Below are 14,105 nucleotides of genomic sequence, written 5' to 3'. Positions count from 1 at the left end.
TCAAACTTGCACTCCGCAAAGGAGTCTTGATCCATTTTTGCGAGATTCTTAGCAAACCTCGAGCTACCATTGCAACCTTCGAGGCAATGCAGTACTCCAAAAATAATTACTAGGGATCCCTTATGCTACAACTAAGACGACTTGAAGGCGAAGGCCCGAGCACTGCTAGTTCAATGACATAACGACCACTTTTTTTGCTGAGTCTGAAATGACAATTTACAGTCACTGTGCCGTCTACTTCTCTCCTGGTGTTTGCGTCTTAAAGGCTGGGTTCCATTGTTTCTATAAGTATGTACCAACAGGCCCAGCAACAGTCTTCTGTAATTTACAGTCATTTTTGCAAGTCATCATGTGTTTTTGCTAGTCATCCTTCCTATGATTCACCAAACTCGAACTGTGACTCAGCACCTTTTTTTTTGCTGAGTCACTCTCACTTGGACTCTCAAATTTCATAATTTTTTGCAAGTCACTCCCCCACTCCATAACCCCTTTATTCACTCTTTATTCGCACTTGATTCACTCTTGATTCACCTTATCACTGCGTGGTTCACCTTCATTCGCTCTATCATCTCAGTTTTACTTTCATAACACTTGGTTTGCTCTATTACTCCAAGTTTCCAATTTTCATCACTCTTTATTCAATCTATCACCACTTGATTCACCTTCCTTCACTCATTATTCACTGTCATTTACTCTTCATTATCTTAGCTCACTTTATCTCATCATTACTTTTCGTTTGACTCCTATCACCTAACTAAACCCCTTTAATTCACCATCAATTCACTCTTAATTCACCTCACTGTATACCCATTATCGCTTCAGTTGACTTCCTTAATCATTCTTCCACCCTTAATCGCGGTTTTGTGTGCATTATCGCCTCTTATTCTAAGAGGACCATTTCGTGTCGACGACACGGTTTTGAAACGGCCTTGAAACGGAGACGTCACCATATAAGGCTTTTGATGTGACAATGATAGGTACGTTTTAGCACTTAATACCACAGTTGCGTCAAATAAGGGCTTCAATGCCTCCAAAATGCATTTCTAGAATCGAATATGCTTCAAAAACGGAAAATATTCTATTCGTATTCGAAATTTCGAATATTCGTACACCCCTAGTTTCTATGCGTGTGTTGTCATGTGCTGTGCATGACACAATGGTTGATTACAGGGGCAAGAAAATAACAAATGGCGAAATCAAAGTATGCGGTAGTCAACAAAAGGATACTTTATTGCAATATCAATTATATGGACACTCCAAGCAAATTCTTGCCGTCAGCATTGCTGTGAGGTTTTGTATATATTTAGGTATAGTATGTATGCTATATGCCATGCCATGCTATATGACATGCGGTATATGCGGGTTATATTGCCACACCATTCTATCACTAAAGTTGCTCATACCGGGTCTTGCATTCTTGACAAAATTATTCCTGAGAATTTTGAGAATGGCAGCCCACAAATAAATGTCATGAAAGAAAACACCGGCAGCGCATGCCAGGAGGATACTGTGTTGTGACGTCAAGACAAGTATGTGCTCAAGTTCCAGGAGCAGGACATTGTAACCTTCTTACACTTGCTCCGACTCGCTCAGTTGTCCGCTATACTGCTACATTGGCCGTCATGAGTAGCAGCGTATGAGGCGACCGAGCGAGCCGGAGTGTGTGTAAAAAAAAAACGGTCGCAATGTCCTGTTCCCACGTGACCATATACTGTGTCGTGACGTCAGAGTATCCTACATGAAAACAAAAACAAAACTGGCTGTAGAAAACCTATTATATTAAATTATTGCCGGCGCTCTGTGGCTTGTCACTGTTTTTTCTAGGGATTAGAGGTCTAGGACCTTCATTTAACTGGGAAAAATAAATAGTCGAAAATGGCATGCTAGTACTTGTTTAAGAATCACGTTTAGATGGTTGTGCATAAAGGTGAAATCAACAGGGAGTATGATGCTCGGGTACTTGGTTTCAGACGTTTGTTTTAGGATATTATTACCAGTCACATAAGCGTTATTCACATCTTTAAAAAGCGAAATGACATCTTTTGACATTTAATGTTAGCTCTCAAGCTGACATCACATGGTAATGTAGTCTAGGTCATCCTGCAATGTTATTTTGTCATGGCTGCCATTTATTGTTCTGTAAAACTACACAGTTGTTCGGAAACAACCTAATGTTGGATGACATTTCTAACGCACTATCATTTATAAACATTGGGGGTTCGCAAATATTAAAAGTTTCTAATATTAATCAAATATTTCACACTAACTATTCATGTTCAAAAAGAAGCTATTCGGAATTTTCGAATATATTAAAGTTACCAAATATTACCAAATAATGGATCACAAATTATCAGAAGTGCAATTGCATTTGTGTCAGTTCTTTGCTGTCAACAGTGAAAAATGATCTCACCACAGTCTTCTGGTTCATCAGTTCCATCGCCACAGTGATCGATTCCATCACAAAATAGAGCCTTGGAAATGCACACCTTTGATTCTATGCAGAGAAACATATCATTTGGACTGCATCGATTTTCTGAAGCATAAGAGAAAAGTCGGAACACAGCTGTAAGTTGTCTAGGCAGCTTGTAGTTCTCGTGACTTTATAAAAGCTACAGAAAACACACACACACACACGCACACACTGTCCCAGCTACCATGCACCAAGCTTTAAAGAAGATGGGCCATTTAATTTACATGAACAAAATCAAGTACACATTGTTTATGGCCGAGTTGAGAAGCTGGCTGTAATTATTTTGTTGATGACATTCAATTACTGATAATTAATTATATAACCTGTGAATTTCTCTTTAATTGTCAAGGTTTCAATTAAGAATTTGTAGGCAATTATAAGCAACATAAAAATGGAAAGAGTGTACCACAGCACGCACAGTATCTTTTGCATTGCAAGACCTTCTTGCAGCCATAGAGAGACCCCTCCAGTGAGCTTGTCTGAGGGCACTGCTTCTTTTGGTGCAAGTGGGCACATAGTCACGTGGTAAACAGTCAAACCTCATTATATAGCAATGCTGTGTCGAACATAAAATATATATATATATATATATATATATATATATATCCAATATTTGTCATAACCATATATTCATTAAACAGCATTACAGCCGAGAAATCCTTTAAATTTACTTTGTTATATATGCATGTTCATTATATTGACGTTCAACTTATATTTCCCAGGATTTGTTATTCAGCCGGAAAATATAAGCACACAAATAGTATCTTACCGAACACATCCCAGTTCAATGTTTTTTTATAATTGTCTACAATCTACTAATTGACAATTAACTTTACAATTAAAAGAGCAATTCATGAGTTATAAAATTAATTCATCATAATCATCATCAGCCTATTTTCATGTCCACTGGGGTACGAAGGCCTCTTTCCCTGCAATCTCCAGTTAACCCTGTCTTGTGCTAGCTGATTCCAATTTCTACCTGCAAATTTCCTAATTTAATCACCCCACCTAGTTTTCTGCCGTGTTAGTGACAAGAACGTCATTGTGATGGCATGCTGCTGCAACCGACAAGGCGAGGGCAAAATGCTTTTTTTAAATGCGAGAGCATCTTATGCTCGGGTGCAGTGTCCGCACCCATACTGTGCATGCGCAACTCTCCCTCATTCTCCTCTCCTACGAAGTTGTGCGCTCTCCTCCTCCCCTCTCCCCCTCTCTGCCACAGGTGATGATAAGTGATAAGTGGTTCTTGAGGGAAAGGGAAAGGTCGGCGCAGCAAAGCATTGCATATAACTCTCTCTCTCTTTCTCTCTAAGGGTACGCCGGTAGGCGGCGCAAGTGTCGCGGCGCAGTACCAAGCGCGCGTTCGCTGTGCTTCTGTCATTCTCTGTCTGTGCAACGATGTGCGAAACGCCATGAACAACGTCAACGTCGGCGCTAGTTGCAGCGGCAGCGCCACCGCCGCGGAGCAGAGGAAGGCTCGGGAAGCCGAACGTAAACGTCAGCGTCGGCAAGCGGACCCCGAATTTCGGGATAGTCTTCAAGATACCGCGCGCACCGACGCTAGGCATCACGTACGATCTCTAAATAAAGACGCAACAACCCCGTACAAACGTCTCCTCTCTTCTCAATACATTATCTCACTCTAACTTTCATTGGGCTGTGTTGCCAAGTGAAACGAAACGGAAACTCGATGCATCCCACCATGGTTGGCCGTAGGGTGAGATGATGTGATTTTTTTAATTTTTTTTTTTTTTTTTTTTTTTACCATCCGGCGAGCGCAAACGCTTGTTGCACACTTGGTATTTGCGCCGTCTCGCATCGTCGCGTTGCTACTTCCAAAACGGCATTATTAAGGCCAGTTACTCACTGACGAAGCAAAATCGCGCCTCAAAAACTGCTCCGCAGGGCGCGATCGAAGTTTTCTGCGGATCGGAGGAGGAGGGAAGTGGTTGACACTACTTTCTAAATATACGGGTTTTAGCACCAACATGGAGGAAGGAAGAAAAAAAAAAAACTTCATGCGCACCAACATTTGTTTTGGGGAATCCTTTCTAGAGAAGAAAATAGAGAGGTTTAGCTTGTCCGGTAATCGGGTAAACGCGGGCGGACGGGGTGTTAGGGCGTTTTGGCGGAACCGTAAACGTGAGCGGCCTGTATGGTGCTGCCACCTGGTGGCGCAGAGCTCAAACAGAAAAAAACAGCTAATATTGCAGTAACCAAGTGTATTCTACTTCGCTGCTGGTGTAAATTTTCGGCAGCAACACGATTACGCCACTGCCGACAATTTACACCAGCAGCGAAGTAGAATACACTTGGCTACTGCATTGCTACCCGTTTTTGTCTGTTTGCGCTCTGCGCCACCAGGTGGCAGCACCATACAGGCCGCTCACGTTTACGGTTCCCCCAACACGCCCCAACGCTCGGTCCGCCCGCGTTTGCCCGATTACCGGACAAGCTGAACCTCTCTAATAAGTCAGTCTCAAAACTTTACGGATAAAGATTGTACTTTGCTGCTGGTGGAAATTTGTGGCAGGAGCGTATCCGTGAACATGTTTTCCCAAATGTTTAAAATGTTAAAAATGTTACAGCAATATTAGCTATTTATATAGTTCGTTAAGATCTGCGCCACCAGCAAGGTGACTGGACCATGCAGACTGATCAGGCACCTCAAGGGGCTCACGTACGTCTGCGCTAAAGCTCTTTCATCACAGCAATAGTAGTATGGAGGGGCTTTAGTTTACGCCTTCACCCATCCGTCAAAATGCCCAGCTCGACTGCAGTTACCAGAATACCGGACACGCTCGACGCTGCGATAGAATGCTCACAATTAACGCACGGTACTTCGAGGCTCTCGCTTGGGAGCGACTGCCAGGCGGCTAGCGAAGAGGTTGGAGAGGCTGTGCGCCGGCTCCAAGATAACCGAAAATACACTACACGACGTCACATCATGACGCAGTCAGTGAAGGCGGAGCTTAGCCCCGATCGCTCGGCGAGCGAGTTCATTCATTCAAATAACTTTATTGAATGCCCTGCGATTTGGTGGGGTGGGAGATTCTGCCAAGGGTTGCTGGCCCTTGGCGGCTTCCTCGGCTCGCTGGACGGTGCAAAGTTGGTGCTACAGGTCCGAGCTGAGCAACGCAGACTCCCAGCGTGCGCGGAGGCTGTACGTCGATCGCTGTTTGAGTTGAGGAGAAAAGAGCCCTTCCCCTGTTGAGGAAATGGTGGTAAGCGAAGCTTGTGGCAAGACAACGCTGTCACAGGTGTTCTGCTTCGTTTGCCCTAAATTCAGGGTCGGCGGCTCTTCGCTGATGTTTCGCCTGGGCTTCGGAAGCCCTCACGCTAGATACGGCACGTCAACGACGAGTCCTTTCCCGAGCGAGTTCGCAGCGCCGTTGCTCAAACGCAGCCTGCTCCTCAGCGGAACGCACCATGCACGGCCTTCCCACCCGGGCGCCGAAACAGATCTGAGACGAGGGCAGCCCGTCGGAGCGCGCGTCAACCCCCTTCCCTTTCCCTCCCCGCGACACACCAAATAACCCTGAGTGGGCCTCATCGATTATCCGTTCCTGACAGTCCCGGACTGCCCGAGACGTTGCGTATGCAGTCTTTCAGACAGTCAAGGACTGTCAGAGATGGATAATCGAAGAGGCCTATTGTTTGTGCGCATCACGTGTTCCAGCGCCGGCGCAGCTTTCCCCACACCTGCTCTTTCTTTCTTTCTTTCCTTCTTTCGTCCTTTATTTTTTGTCCCTGGCTCATACCCGCATATCCAATGCGCCACACGTGACTTTTTGCGTGACTACGCCGCCACCGAAATCTGCAACGCAATAGAAACTTTACTTGAAATGCATGGCTATGGAGGAGGGTAACTTGTAATCGTCCGTAGCTCTCTTGATATGAGACGCTTCGCGCAAATTGTGGTGCGATTGTTTTACTGTTGCTGTGCCCTACGCGTCCACAAAATTTGTTCGAACCATTTCAGGGACCTTTTAACGAGGCTCCTGCGAACATGTGAGCTGAATAGTATTGCACGGCATGAAGCAGGAAAAGCAGTGAAAAAATTCGTCGGCCCTTCCACTCCGTGAAGATGGTTAACCAGTGAGGCACCGGTGTTTATCACTGGGTTAATCCCGAGGGTTCATTAAAGTATTTCTCAATTATGAGGTCACACACACGTTCGGCTACGACAGAGAGAACGGCGTCACTGACGGTATGCCTGCAGTCCGCCATTGTCACTTGCATTCGATGTCTCGAGTTTGCTCGGCGGCGTGGTTAGCAGCACTCACCCCCCATTGCCGCTTGTGATTCTTTGAAATTAAATTGCTTCAAAATTAAATCAGTCTGTTACATAAGACAATGAATGGCTCATACCCTCTTAAGCAATGGCTCATACCCCTGTAAACACGGCCTCCCCATTATGACGACAGAAGATAAGTGAAATTCTACGCTGGAATGATGAGCGGCAATGCAGACAGCTGTGGAAGAAGACGACGATGCTCGAGCCAATGCTGATGATGATAGTTTTCTGTACACAGGCGATTTCGCCTAGCCATATATGATTTCGCATAGACATATAAAGCTTCGCTTCAAAATCGCTTGCTCTCTCCTTTACAATGACATCAAGCAGCGTCATCGCAAGTAGCGGGAGCCCACAACAGCGATTGGCTGATTTTGTGATCACGAGAACATTGTCAGTAATACAATTATTGCTCATTTGAGCTGAAATGAAAAATACATATCTGCAGTCTCAAAAATACATAAAAACCAATTCATTTTCGCACTGCTTGTCTACACACAACAGTTGCGCGTTGCTGCATCTGCTGCACGTGGCCTCTGAAATTAAAAGCGTATTGTAGATACCGCCGCCACCATGAGCTGTCTGGCTGCTGAGACGTCCAACTTTTGGAGGGGGGTGTTGTTTTCACTGGAAGTGCCGGCGGAACAAGAAGAGAAGAAGAAGAAGCGTCGGTGAGCACGAGAGGAGAAAACGGGGACTCTCGCTTGTTAGCAGGGTCTTCACGGCCCGTATCAGTGCTATTAAAAGCCTTTCTCCATTATATCGACGGAATCGAGTTCTTCTGTGGCTTCTGTATGCCATAATTCCACAATTTTGGTGCCGAACTACCCGGGATAGACCAACCGACGGCTACGAGTTGCCTGCAGAAAAATGGAGAAGCTCAAGGCGAAGCGGACTTCCCGACGATCCTTGAACAGTCGGATCATCAACGAGGCAAGTGCCCTTTTTCGTAGCGACTCCGCAACGCATGGGTAGCTCGACTCCAACTACGAGAGGCTGAAGGCAAATAATGACGAACTAAACAAGATAAATGTGGAAATAGAGAGCCTAATCACGGACGAAGAATTCCAAGCCGAGTACGAAACAGTCTTGGAATACGAGGACAACGCGACGCGTACCCTTGCTGAGCTGATGAGCAGGCGGGCCCGCATTTCAAGTTTGACTGCGCACGCAGCCGAGGGTTCAACGTCGGCTACCCATACCATTGCGTCACCATCGGAAAGGACGGGAGCCAAGCTACCAAAACTCACGATCACTCCCTTCTCTGGAGATGTGTGTAAATGGGTGGAGTTTTGGGAGCAATTTGAACAGATTGTTCACAACAATGCGAGCCTTACCGCCACTGAGAAGTTTCATTATTTGCGACTATTTCTCAAAGGAGACGCTGCTTCAGCGGTCGCGGGTCTTCCAACTAAGCAAGAATGCTATAAGGACGCCATAGACATGCTGCAGAAGCGCTTCGGGGACAAGACGCGCCAGGAGCAGGAATATTTCGCAAGGTTACGACACCTGACTCTTGTTCGTTCATCTGGTGACACAAGAGCCCTACGACAACTCTACGACCACGTACTCGTCAACATCCGAGGCCTGGAGTCATTGGGTGTGGAAAGGTCGTCGTTTTCGTCCATGCTCTGCGACATCATCCTTAGGGCGGTGCCCCGAGACGTCGTAGTTAACTACCATCGGGCATGTGCTGTGCAAATCGAGAGTGCTACCGCAGACAATGCTGCTGGTTCTTCGAAACTAGACGGTCTACTCAAACTCCTTTCGATCGAACTGGAAAGCCTGGAGAAGAGTGACTATAAGGACAGCAGCGTGCGAGACAGCGGCGGTCAGCTTACATCAAACCAGCCCTACCGCAGTCGCTACTGGAAGCAGCCTGCGTCATCTGTTCTTCACACGAACTCAGATCGTGGGTTTCAACCGTGCAAAGAGATGTGTGTCTTCTGCACATCAAGACAGCACTCCACAGAACCCTGCCCTGCGGATGTGCCCCTGACGCAGAAGAAGGAAGTGCTATCGAATGATAAACGGTGCTTCCGATGCACCACCAAAGGTCATAGGGCGCGCGACTGCAAACGGAGGATATCTTGCTTGAGGTGCAAAGGTCGCCATGCCTCAAGTATGTGCGACCCACAAAGGATCCCTCAGAGCTCGCACCAAGGACTCAAGAACGACAGAGCAAGCACGACAGTTTGCGCATCGGTAGGGGGACGACGACGAAGCAACGATGGATCGACTTGCGTCTTCCTGCAAACCTTTTGAGCCTGGGCGGTAAGAGACAACACTTGCCGCTACGTGCGAGGTGTCTTCGACGGCGGAAGTCAACGCACATTTGTTACCGAAGACTTGTCACGACACCTGGGCCTCAAGTGTGTTGGATCTATAAAGATGGCTCTCAACACATTCGCCAGCGCCTCAGACCAGGCGGCAGAAAACCGACGAATAGTGGAGCTGCGCTTACGCAGTCAGTTTTCTGACATTGAGGTTGTGTTAAGCGCCATTGAGATTCCGCATATATGCCAAGACGTCGAAGAAACTAATATGGAAGTGTCTTTCTTTGTCGCTTCATTTAAGAAACTGGGAAGAGACGTAGCTGATGAACCGATACATGCATCAGTCATCACGCAAAGCGGAATCAGCGTGCTGATCGGCTCTGATAAAATGTGGAGAGTCTTGACGGGCGACGTTGTTATCGTGCATTCCGAGACTTCACCCCGTTAACTATGGAAACTCGCCAGGGTGATTGAAGTATTCAGAAGTTCAGACGGTCATGTCCGTTCATGCAAGTTGAAACATCAAGGAGGTCTTATTATAACGAGGCCTATCCAAAAGCTATACCCGCTTGAACTACGTGATTAATTTCACTGCGTGGCCGGGAATGTTGTTTTCACTGGAAGCGCCGGCGGAACAAGAAGAGAAGAAGAAGCGTCGGCGAGCACGAGAGGAGAAAACGGGTCTCTCGCCTGTTAGCAGGGTCTTCACGGCCCGTATCAGTGCTATTAAAAGCATTTCTCCATTATATCGACGGAGTCGAGTTATTCTGCGGCTGCTGTACGCCATAATTCCACAGGGGTTCAGAGGAGCATTGCTCCCTTGCATCCCCTTGCCATCTCCCCTGTGTAGCTTCCAGCATGCCAGCGGCAATGAAGGAGAAAGAAAGCTGCTCGTCGGTCTGGTAACTACGTATAACTTCGTTTGTGCTTGAAGGATTAGAAAAATTTTTGTAGTGGGAGAGTCATGATGCAACATAATGTAATATTGATGCCACTGTACGATCAGTTAGAAAAGTGTTTCAGTGCCTTGTTAAAGAAAACATTTTTAATCCTGACAAATATCAAGGTCTTTCAGTACTTTCTATCCGGTCACGAAACTTCCACATGGAGAGAGCTTCATCTACCGCCCGCAGTGGACACATCGCGGTGCTGGCACAAGTAGAAGGTGGACTGGAGCAGACGCCAAACGGATGCCACAGGCGTTCTGTGCGTACACTCGCTATTGTGCAAGGGTAGATCCTGTACACTATATACCTGTATCGGCATGTGAACATTGTCGAGACAGCATGCAAATCGCTGCCCTGTTTTTGTACAGTGTTCAGAAACTTAAACGCAAAGAATTTTGAAACAACTACAACACTTTGTTTCATTTCCAGGTTCAACTGCGTTTGCGACAGCGGCTTAATTCATTACAATGCGTTGGCGGGCTAGTTGGTGCGAATACATAATTACTTGTTTAGCGCAAAAACAACGGACACGTGAAAGACGACAGGACAAGGCGCTACTCTCAACTGACATCATTTTATTGTATCCCTCCTTTATATAGAGCAGAAACAAGAAGAACATGCGCAGTGAGCACCATGCGCGGCAACCACCACAACATCTGATCGCCAGAGTGCACTCATGACACATAATCCAAAAAACCATATTCAGCGCTGTACAAGCTTAAGGAAGGCACACTAATGCACTGCGAACCCAGTGACTGTATGAAAAAAGCTTCCGATAATTCTCGGGCGGTGGTATCACGGCTCTTTTTCAAAATCGTAGTGTCATGGAACATAGCTTTGCACCTGCATATTTTGCAATGTTGAGCTAAATGGGAACCTGTGCCTGTCGGTATAGATCGCTCGTGTTCTCTAAGGCGCTCGTTAACACAGCGGCCTGACTGCCCTACGTACACTTTGCCACATGACAACGGAATCTTATATACTACACCGACGCTACAATCTACAATCTTCTCGTGGTTCTTTTCACAAACTGGTTTCTTACTTGTTTTTGAAATACGGCTGCACAACAATGACAATTTCTGAGGAGCAGAAAACACTACTGGGACATTGTGTCTAGTGGCGACATTCTTTAGATTGTGAGCCACTCTATGGCAATACGGCACAACTTCAGGCCTCTTCTTTTGAGTAACACAGTTGCTTTTGTGACGCTTCCCTTTCAGTCTCTGAAGCAATACCTCAGAGACCGAGGTCACCATCACACCTGGGTAGCCCGCCGCCTTCAGCCTATTTAACTGTGCGATGAAACTCTGGTTCGCAGTGTGATGACACGATTTCTTCAACGAAGATTCTAGACACATCAAAGCAATGGCGCGTTTGACAATCTTTGAGTGCGCAGACGCATAAGGTAAGAGTTCCTTACGTGCACGTGGCGAGTACATCCAACACGCGTGATCTGCTTGTAAGGATAGCTGCAAATCTAAAAACTGAAGTTTACCGTCCCTAGATAGCTCATGTGTGAAAGTCAGACCTTTGCCATTGTCAGTGAACAGAGTTAAAATATCGGCTACCGTAACGGAGCATTCGTTGTTAGTCTGTTTTATCACAACAAGAAAATCGTCAACATATCTAAAAATTTGAACCAAGTCATTGTCTAAAGCACTCTTAAGAGCGCGGTCAACAAACGATAAAAAAATATTACACAGAGCAGGTGCCACACATGAACCAATACAAACACCATTTCTTTGAATATATAGCTTATTTTCGAACCAGATAAAAGTTGCACTTAGATAAAATTCGAGAAGGGACAAAAACCTTTCCGAGGACAACCCAGTATCATTGCGAAAATCTACCTCGCCACTTTCTTCGATGCAGGTCATCACACTACGAAATAGCTCATCATGCGGTATTGAGTAATAAAGATCTTCGACGTCCACAGAAAAAAACTCGGCTACTGGTTGGTTGTCCTCCAGAAAGGAAACAACATCTGAAGAATTCTTTATACCATAAGGATCGTCAATTTTTAAAAGCTTCAACTGTTTTTGCAAAAAACGGCTAACCAAAACCTGCCAACAGTTGTTTTCACTGACTATTGTACGGAATGGGACATCAGGTTTGTGCGTAGGGTACGTAGGGTACGTAGGGCAGTCAGGCCGCTGTGTTAACGAGCGCCTTAGAGAACACGAGCGATCTATACCGACAGGCACAGGTTCCCATTTAGCTCAACATTGCAAAATATGCAGGTGCAAAGCTATGTTCCATGACACTACGATTTTGAAAAAGAGCCGTGATACCACCGCCCGAGAATTATCGGAAGCTTTTTTCATACAGTCACTGGGTTCGCAGTGCATTAGTGTGCCTTCCTTAAGCTTGTACAGCGCTGAATATGGTTTTTTGGATTATGTGTCATGAGTGCACTCTGGCGATCAGATGTTGTGGTGGTTGCCGCGCATGGTGCTCACTGCGCATGTTCTTCTTGTTTCTGCTCTATATAAAGGAGGGATACAATAAAATGATGTCAGTTGAGAGTAGCGCCTTGTCCTGTCGTCTTTCACGTGTCCGTTGTTTTTGCGCTAAACAAGTAATTATGGCTTAATTCATAATTCAAATTGTACCCTTGGACTGCTCCATCGTTAGAGACCGACTACAGAGCAAGTTCACATTGCACTTTTATGTAATTACACATGAAATAACCTGCGTTTCAAGCTAACAAAGGTAACCAACTGATTACTAAACTAATTACCAAGTTACTAAACTTATTAATTATTACTTAATTACTGAAGTATTACTAATTATCAATAAACTAATTACTAAACTAACAAGGATAACCAACCGATTAAATAACCTAACTTACTAACTAGTTTAACAACTACATTAACTAACTACACGCATTAATAAGTAATGTAACAAACTACAGCTACAAAACCAGCTCAACCAATAAACTAATTACTTAATAATAAGTAATACATCAACTAAACTAACTAAATAAATAAGGTAACTAACAAAACTAATCGAACAAAGCTAACCAACTAATTAACTAGTTTTCTAACAGAGAGAGAGAGAGAGAGAAATATGTTTATTAAATAAAAAAAATGTACATATATTAAAAGGCAACCCCAGTGGTTTTTCCGGTGAGGTGCCTAGATTAGGTTAATTCTTTCGCTCCTTATTAGGTAGATCGGCAAGCTGTCATATATAGCTTTGCGGTGTTCAGGGGTCCCTCTTGGAAGGATCCAGTCGTTTAATGTGACGACTTACTCACTTGTGACGACAAGATTACTCACTAATAACCTACCTAACTATAATAACTAAGCAAATTTAATTAACTTACTAACTAATCAACTAATAACTAACACAGTGAACTAGCTAACCAAATATAACTGACCTATCCAACTAACTAGACAAAGTGCAAATAGAGACAGCCGAAAGAAACACTTTATGCAAGGAAGGCTACTAGGGCGGATGCGGGTGTTATCAATCGTAGCACAGTTCCGTGTATAATTTAAACACAAACACATTGTATATTAAATTATCTTGCCAAAAGTTCCCGTTGTAGGTTCACTCTACAAACATGCTGAAATAAATGTGGGAGAGGCGCCTTTTCTCGTGAAAGATTTGCATGATCAGGCAGTCCAGCCATCTGGTAGGCAGTCCAGCCATGTGGTGCGGCAGACTGTTCACCTTCTACTTACGCCAGTGCCTCTGGTGCTGCCTTCTGTCCCTATATGAAACTTTCGGATAAGTTTCATGACCAGATTAAAAGTTTTGAAAGACCCTATTGTGAACATCGATGAGTAGTTCTCCAAGCACATGACCAAAATTCTGAAAATTACAATAAGACCTAGATACTTGCATTCTACATATCATTGTGCATGTGCATACAAAATTTGGCTGAGATTGAGTCACATTAAGTTCAAGAAATTTGGTGCACAAGCAGTGAGAACTGCCCAAGATTGTAAAAGGAGACATACAAAAGTGGAAAGTTCTTAACATGCTTTTGACTATTTCAGATGGTCAATTTGAATAAACTAAGGCCAGAATGCAGGTCAGTATTTGCAACAGTGTAGAACTTCAAAATTGTATGAAGTTGGAGGTGGTACCTTCAATAACCCTTGCGA

General features: G+C 44.8%; 1 protein-coding gene across 3 annotated transcripts in view; it reads right to left on the bottom strand.

The window, feature by feature from the left end:
- Window positions 1-14,105, bottom strand: part of LOC119442305 (uncharacterized) — a 33,411-nt gene that overhangs the window by 12,134 nt on the left and 7,172 nt on the right. For 2 of the 3 annotated variants that reach the window (XM_037707137.2, XM_037707138.2), the window contains exon 4: window positions 2,411-2,533. In XM_037707137.2, coding sequence (XP_037563065.1) covers window positions 2,411-2,533 — 123 coding nt within the window. The remainder of the gene's footprint in view (window positions 1-2,410; window positions 2,534-14,105) is intronic. The other variant, XM_049662043.1, reaches the window with a different exon arrangement.

The sequence above is a fragment of the Dermacentor silvarum genome, chromosome 2, assembly GCF_013339745.2.
Source record: "Dermacentor silvarum isolate Dsil-2018 chromosome 2, BIME_Dsil_1.4, whole genome shotgun sequence".
Classification (NCBI taxonomy): domain Eukaryota; kingdom Metazoa; phylum Arthropoda; class Arachnida; order Ixodida; family Ixodidae; genus Dermacentor; species Dermacentor silvarum.
This window is presented reverse-complemented; position numbering and strand designations above follow the sequence as displayed.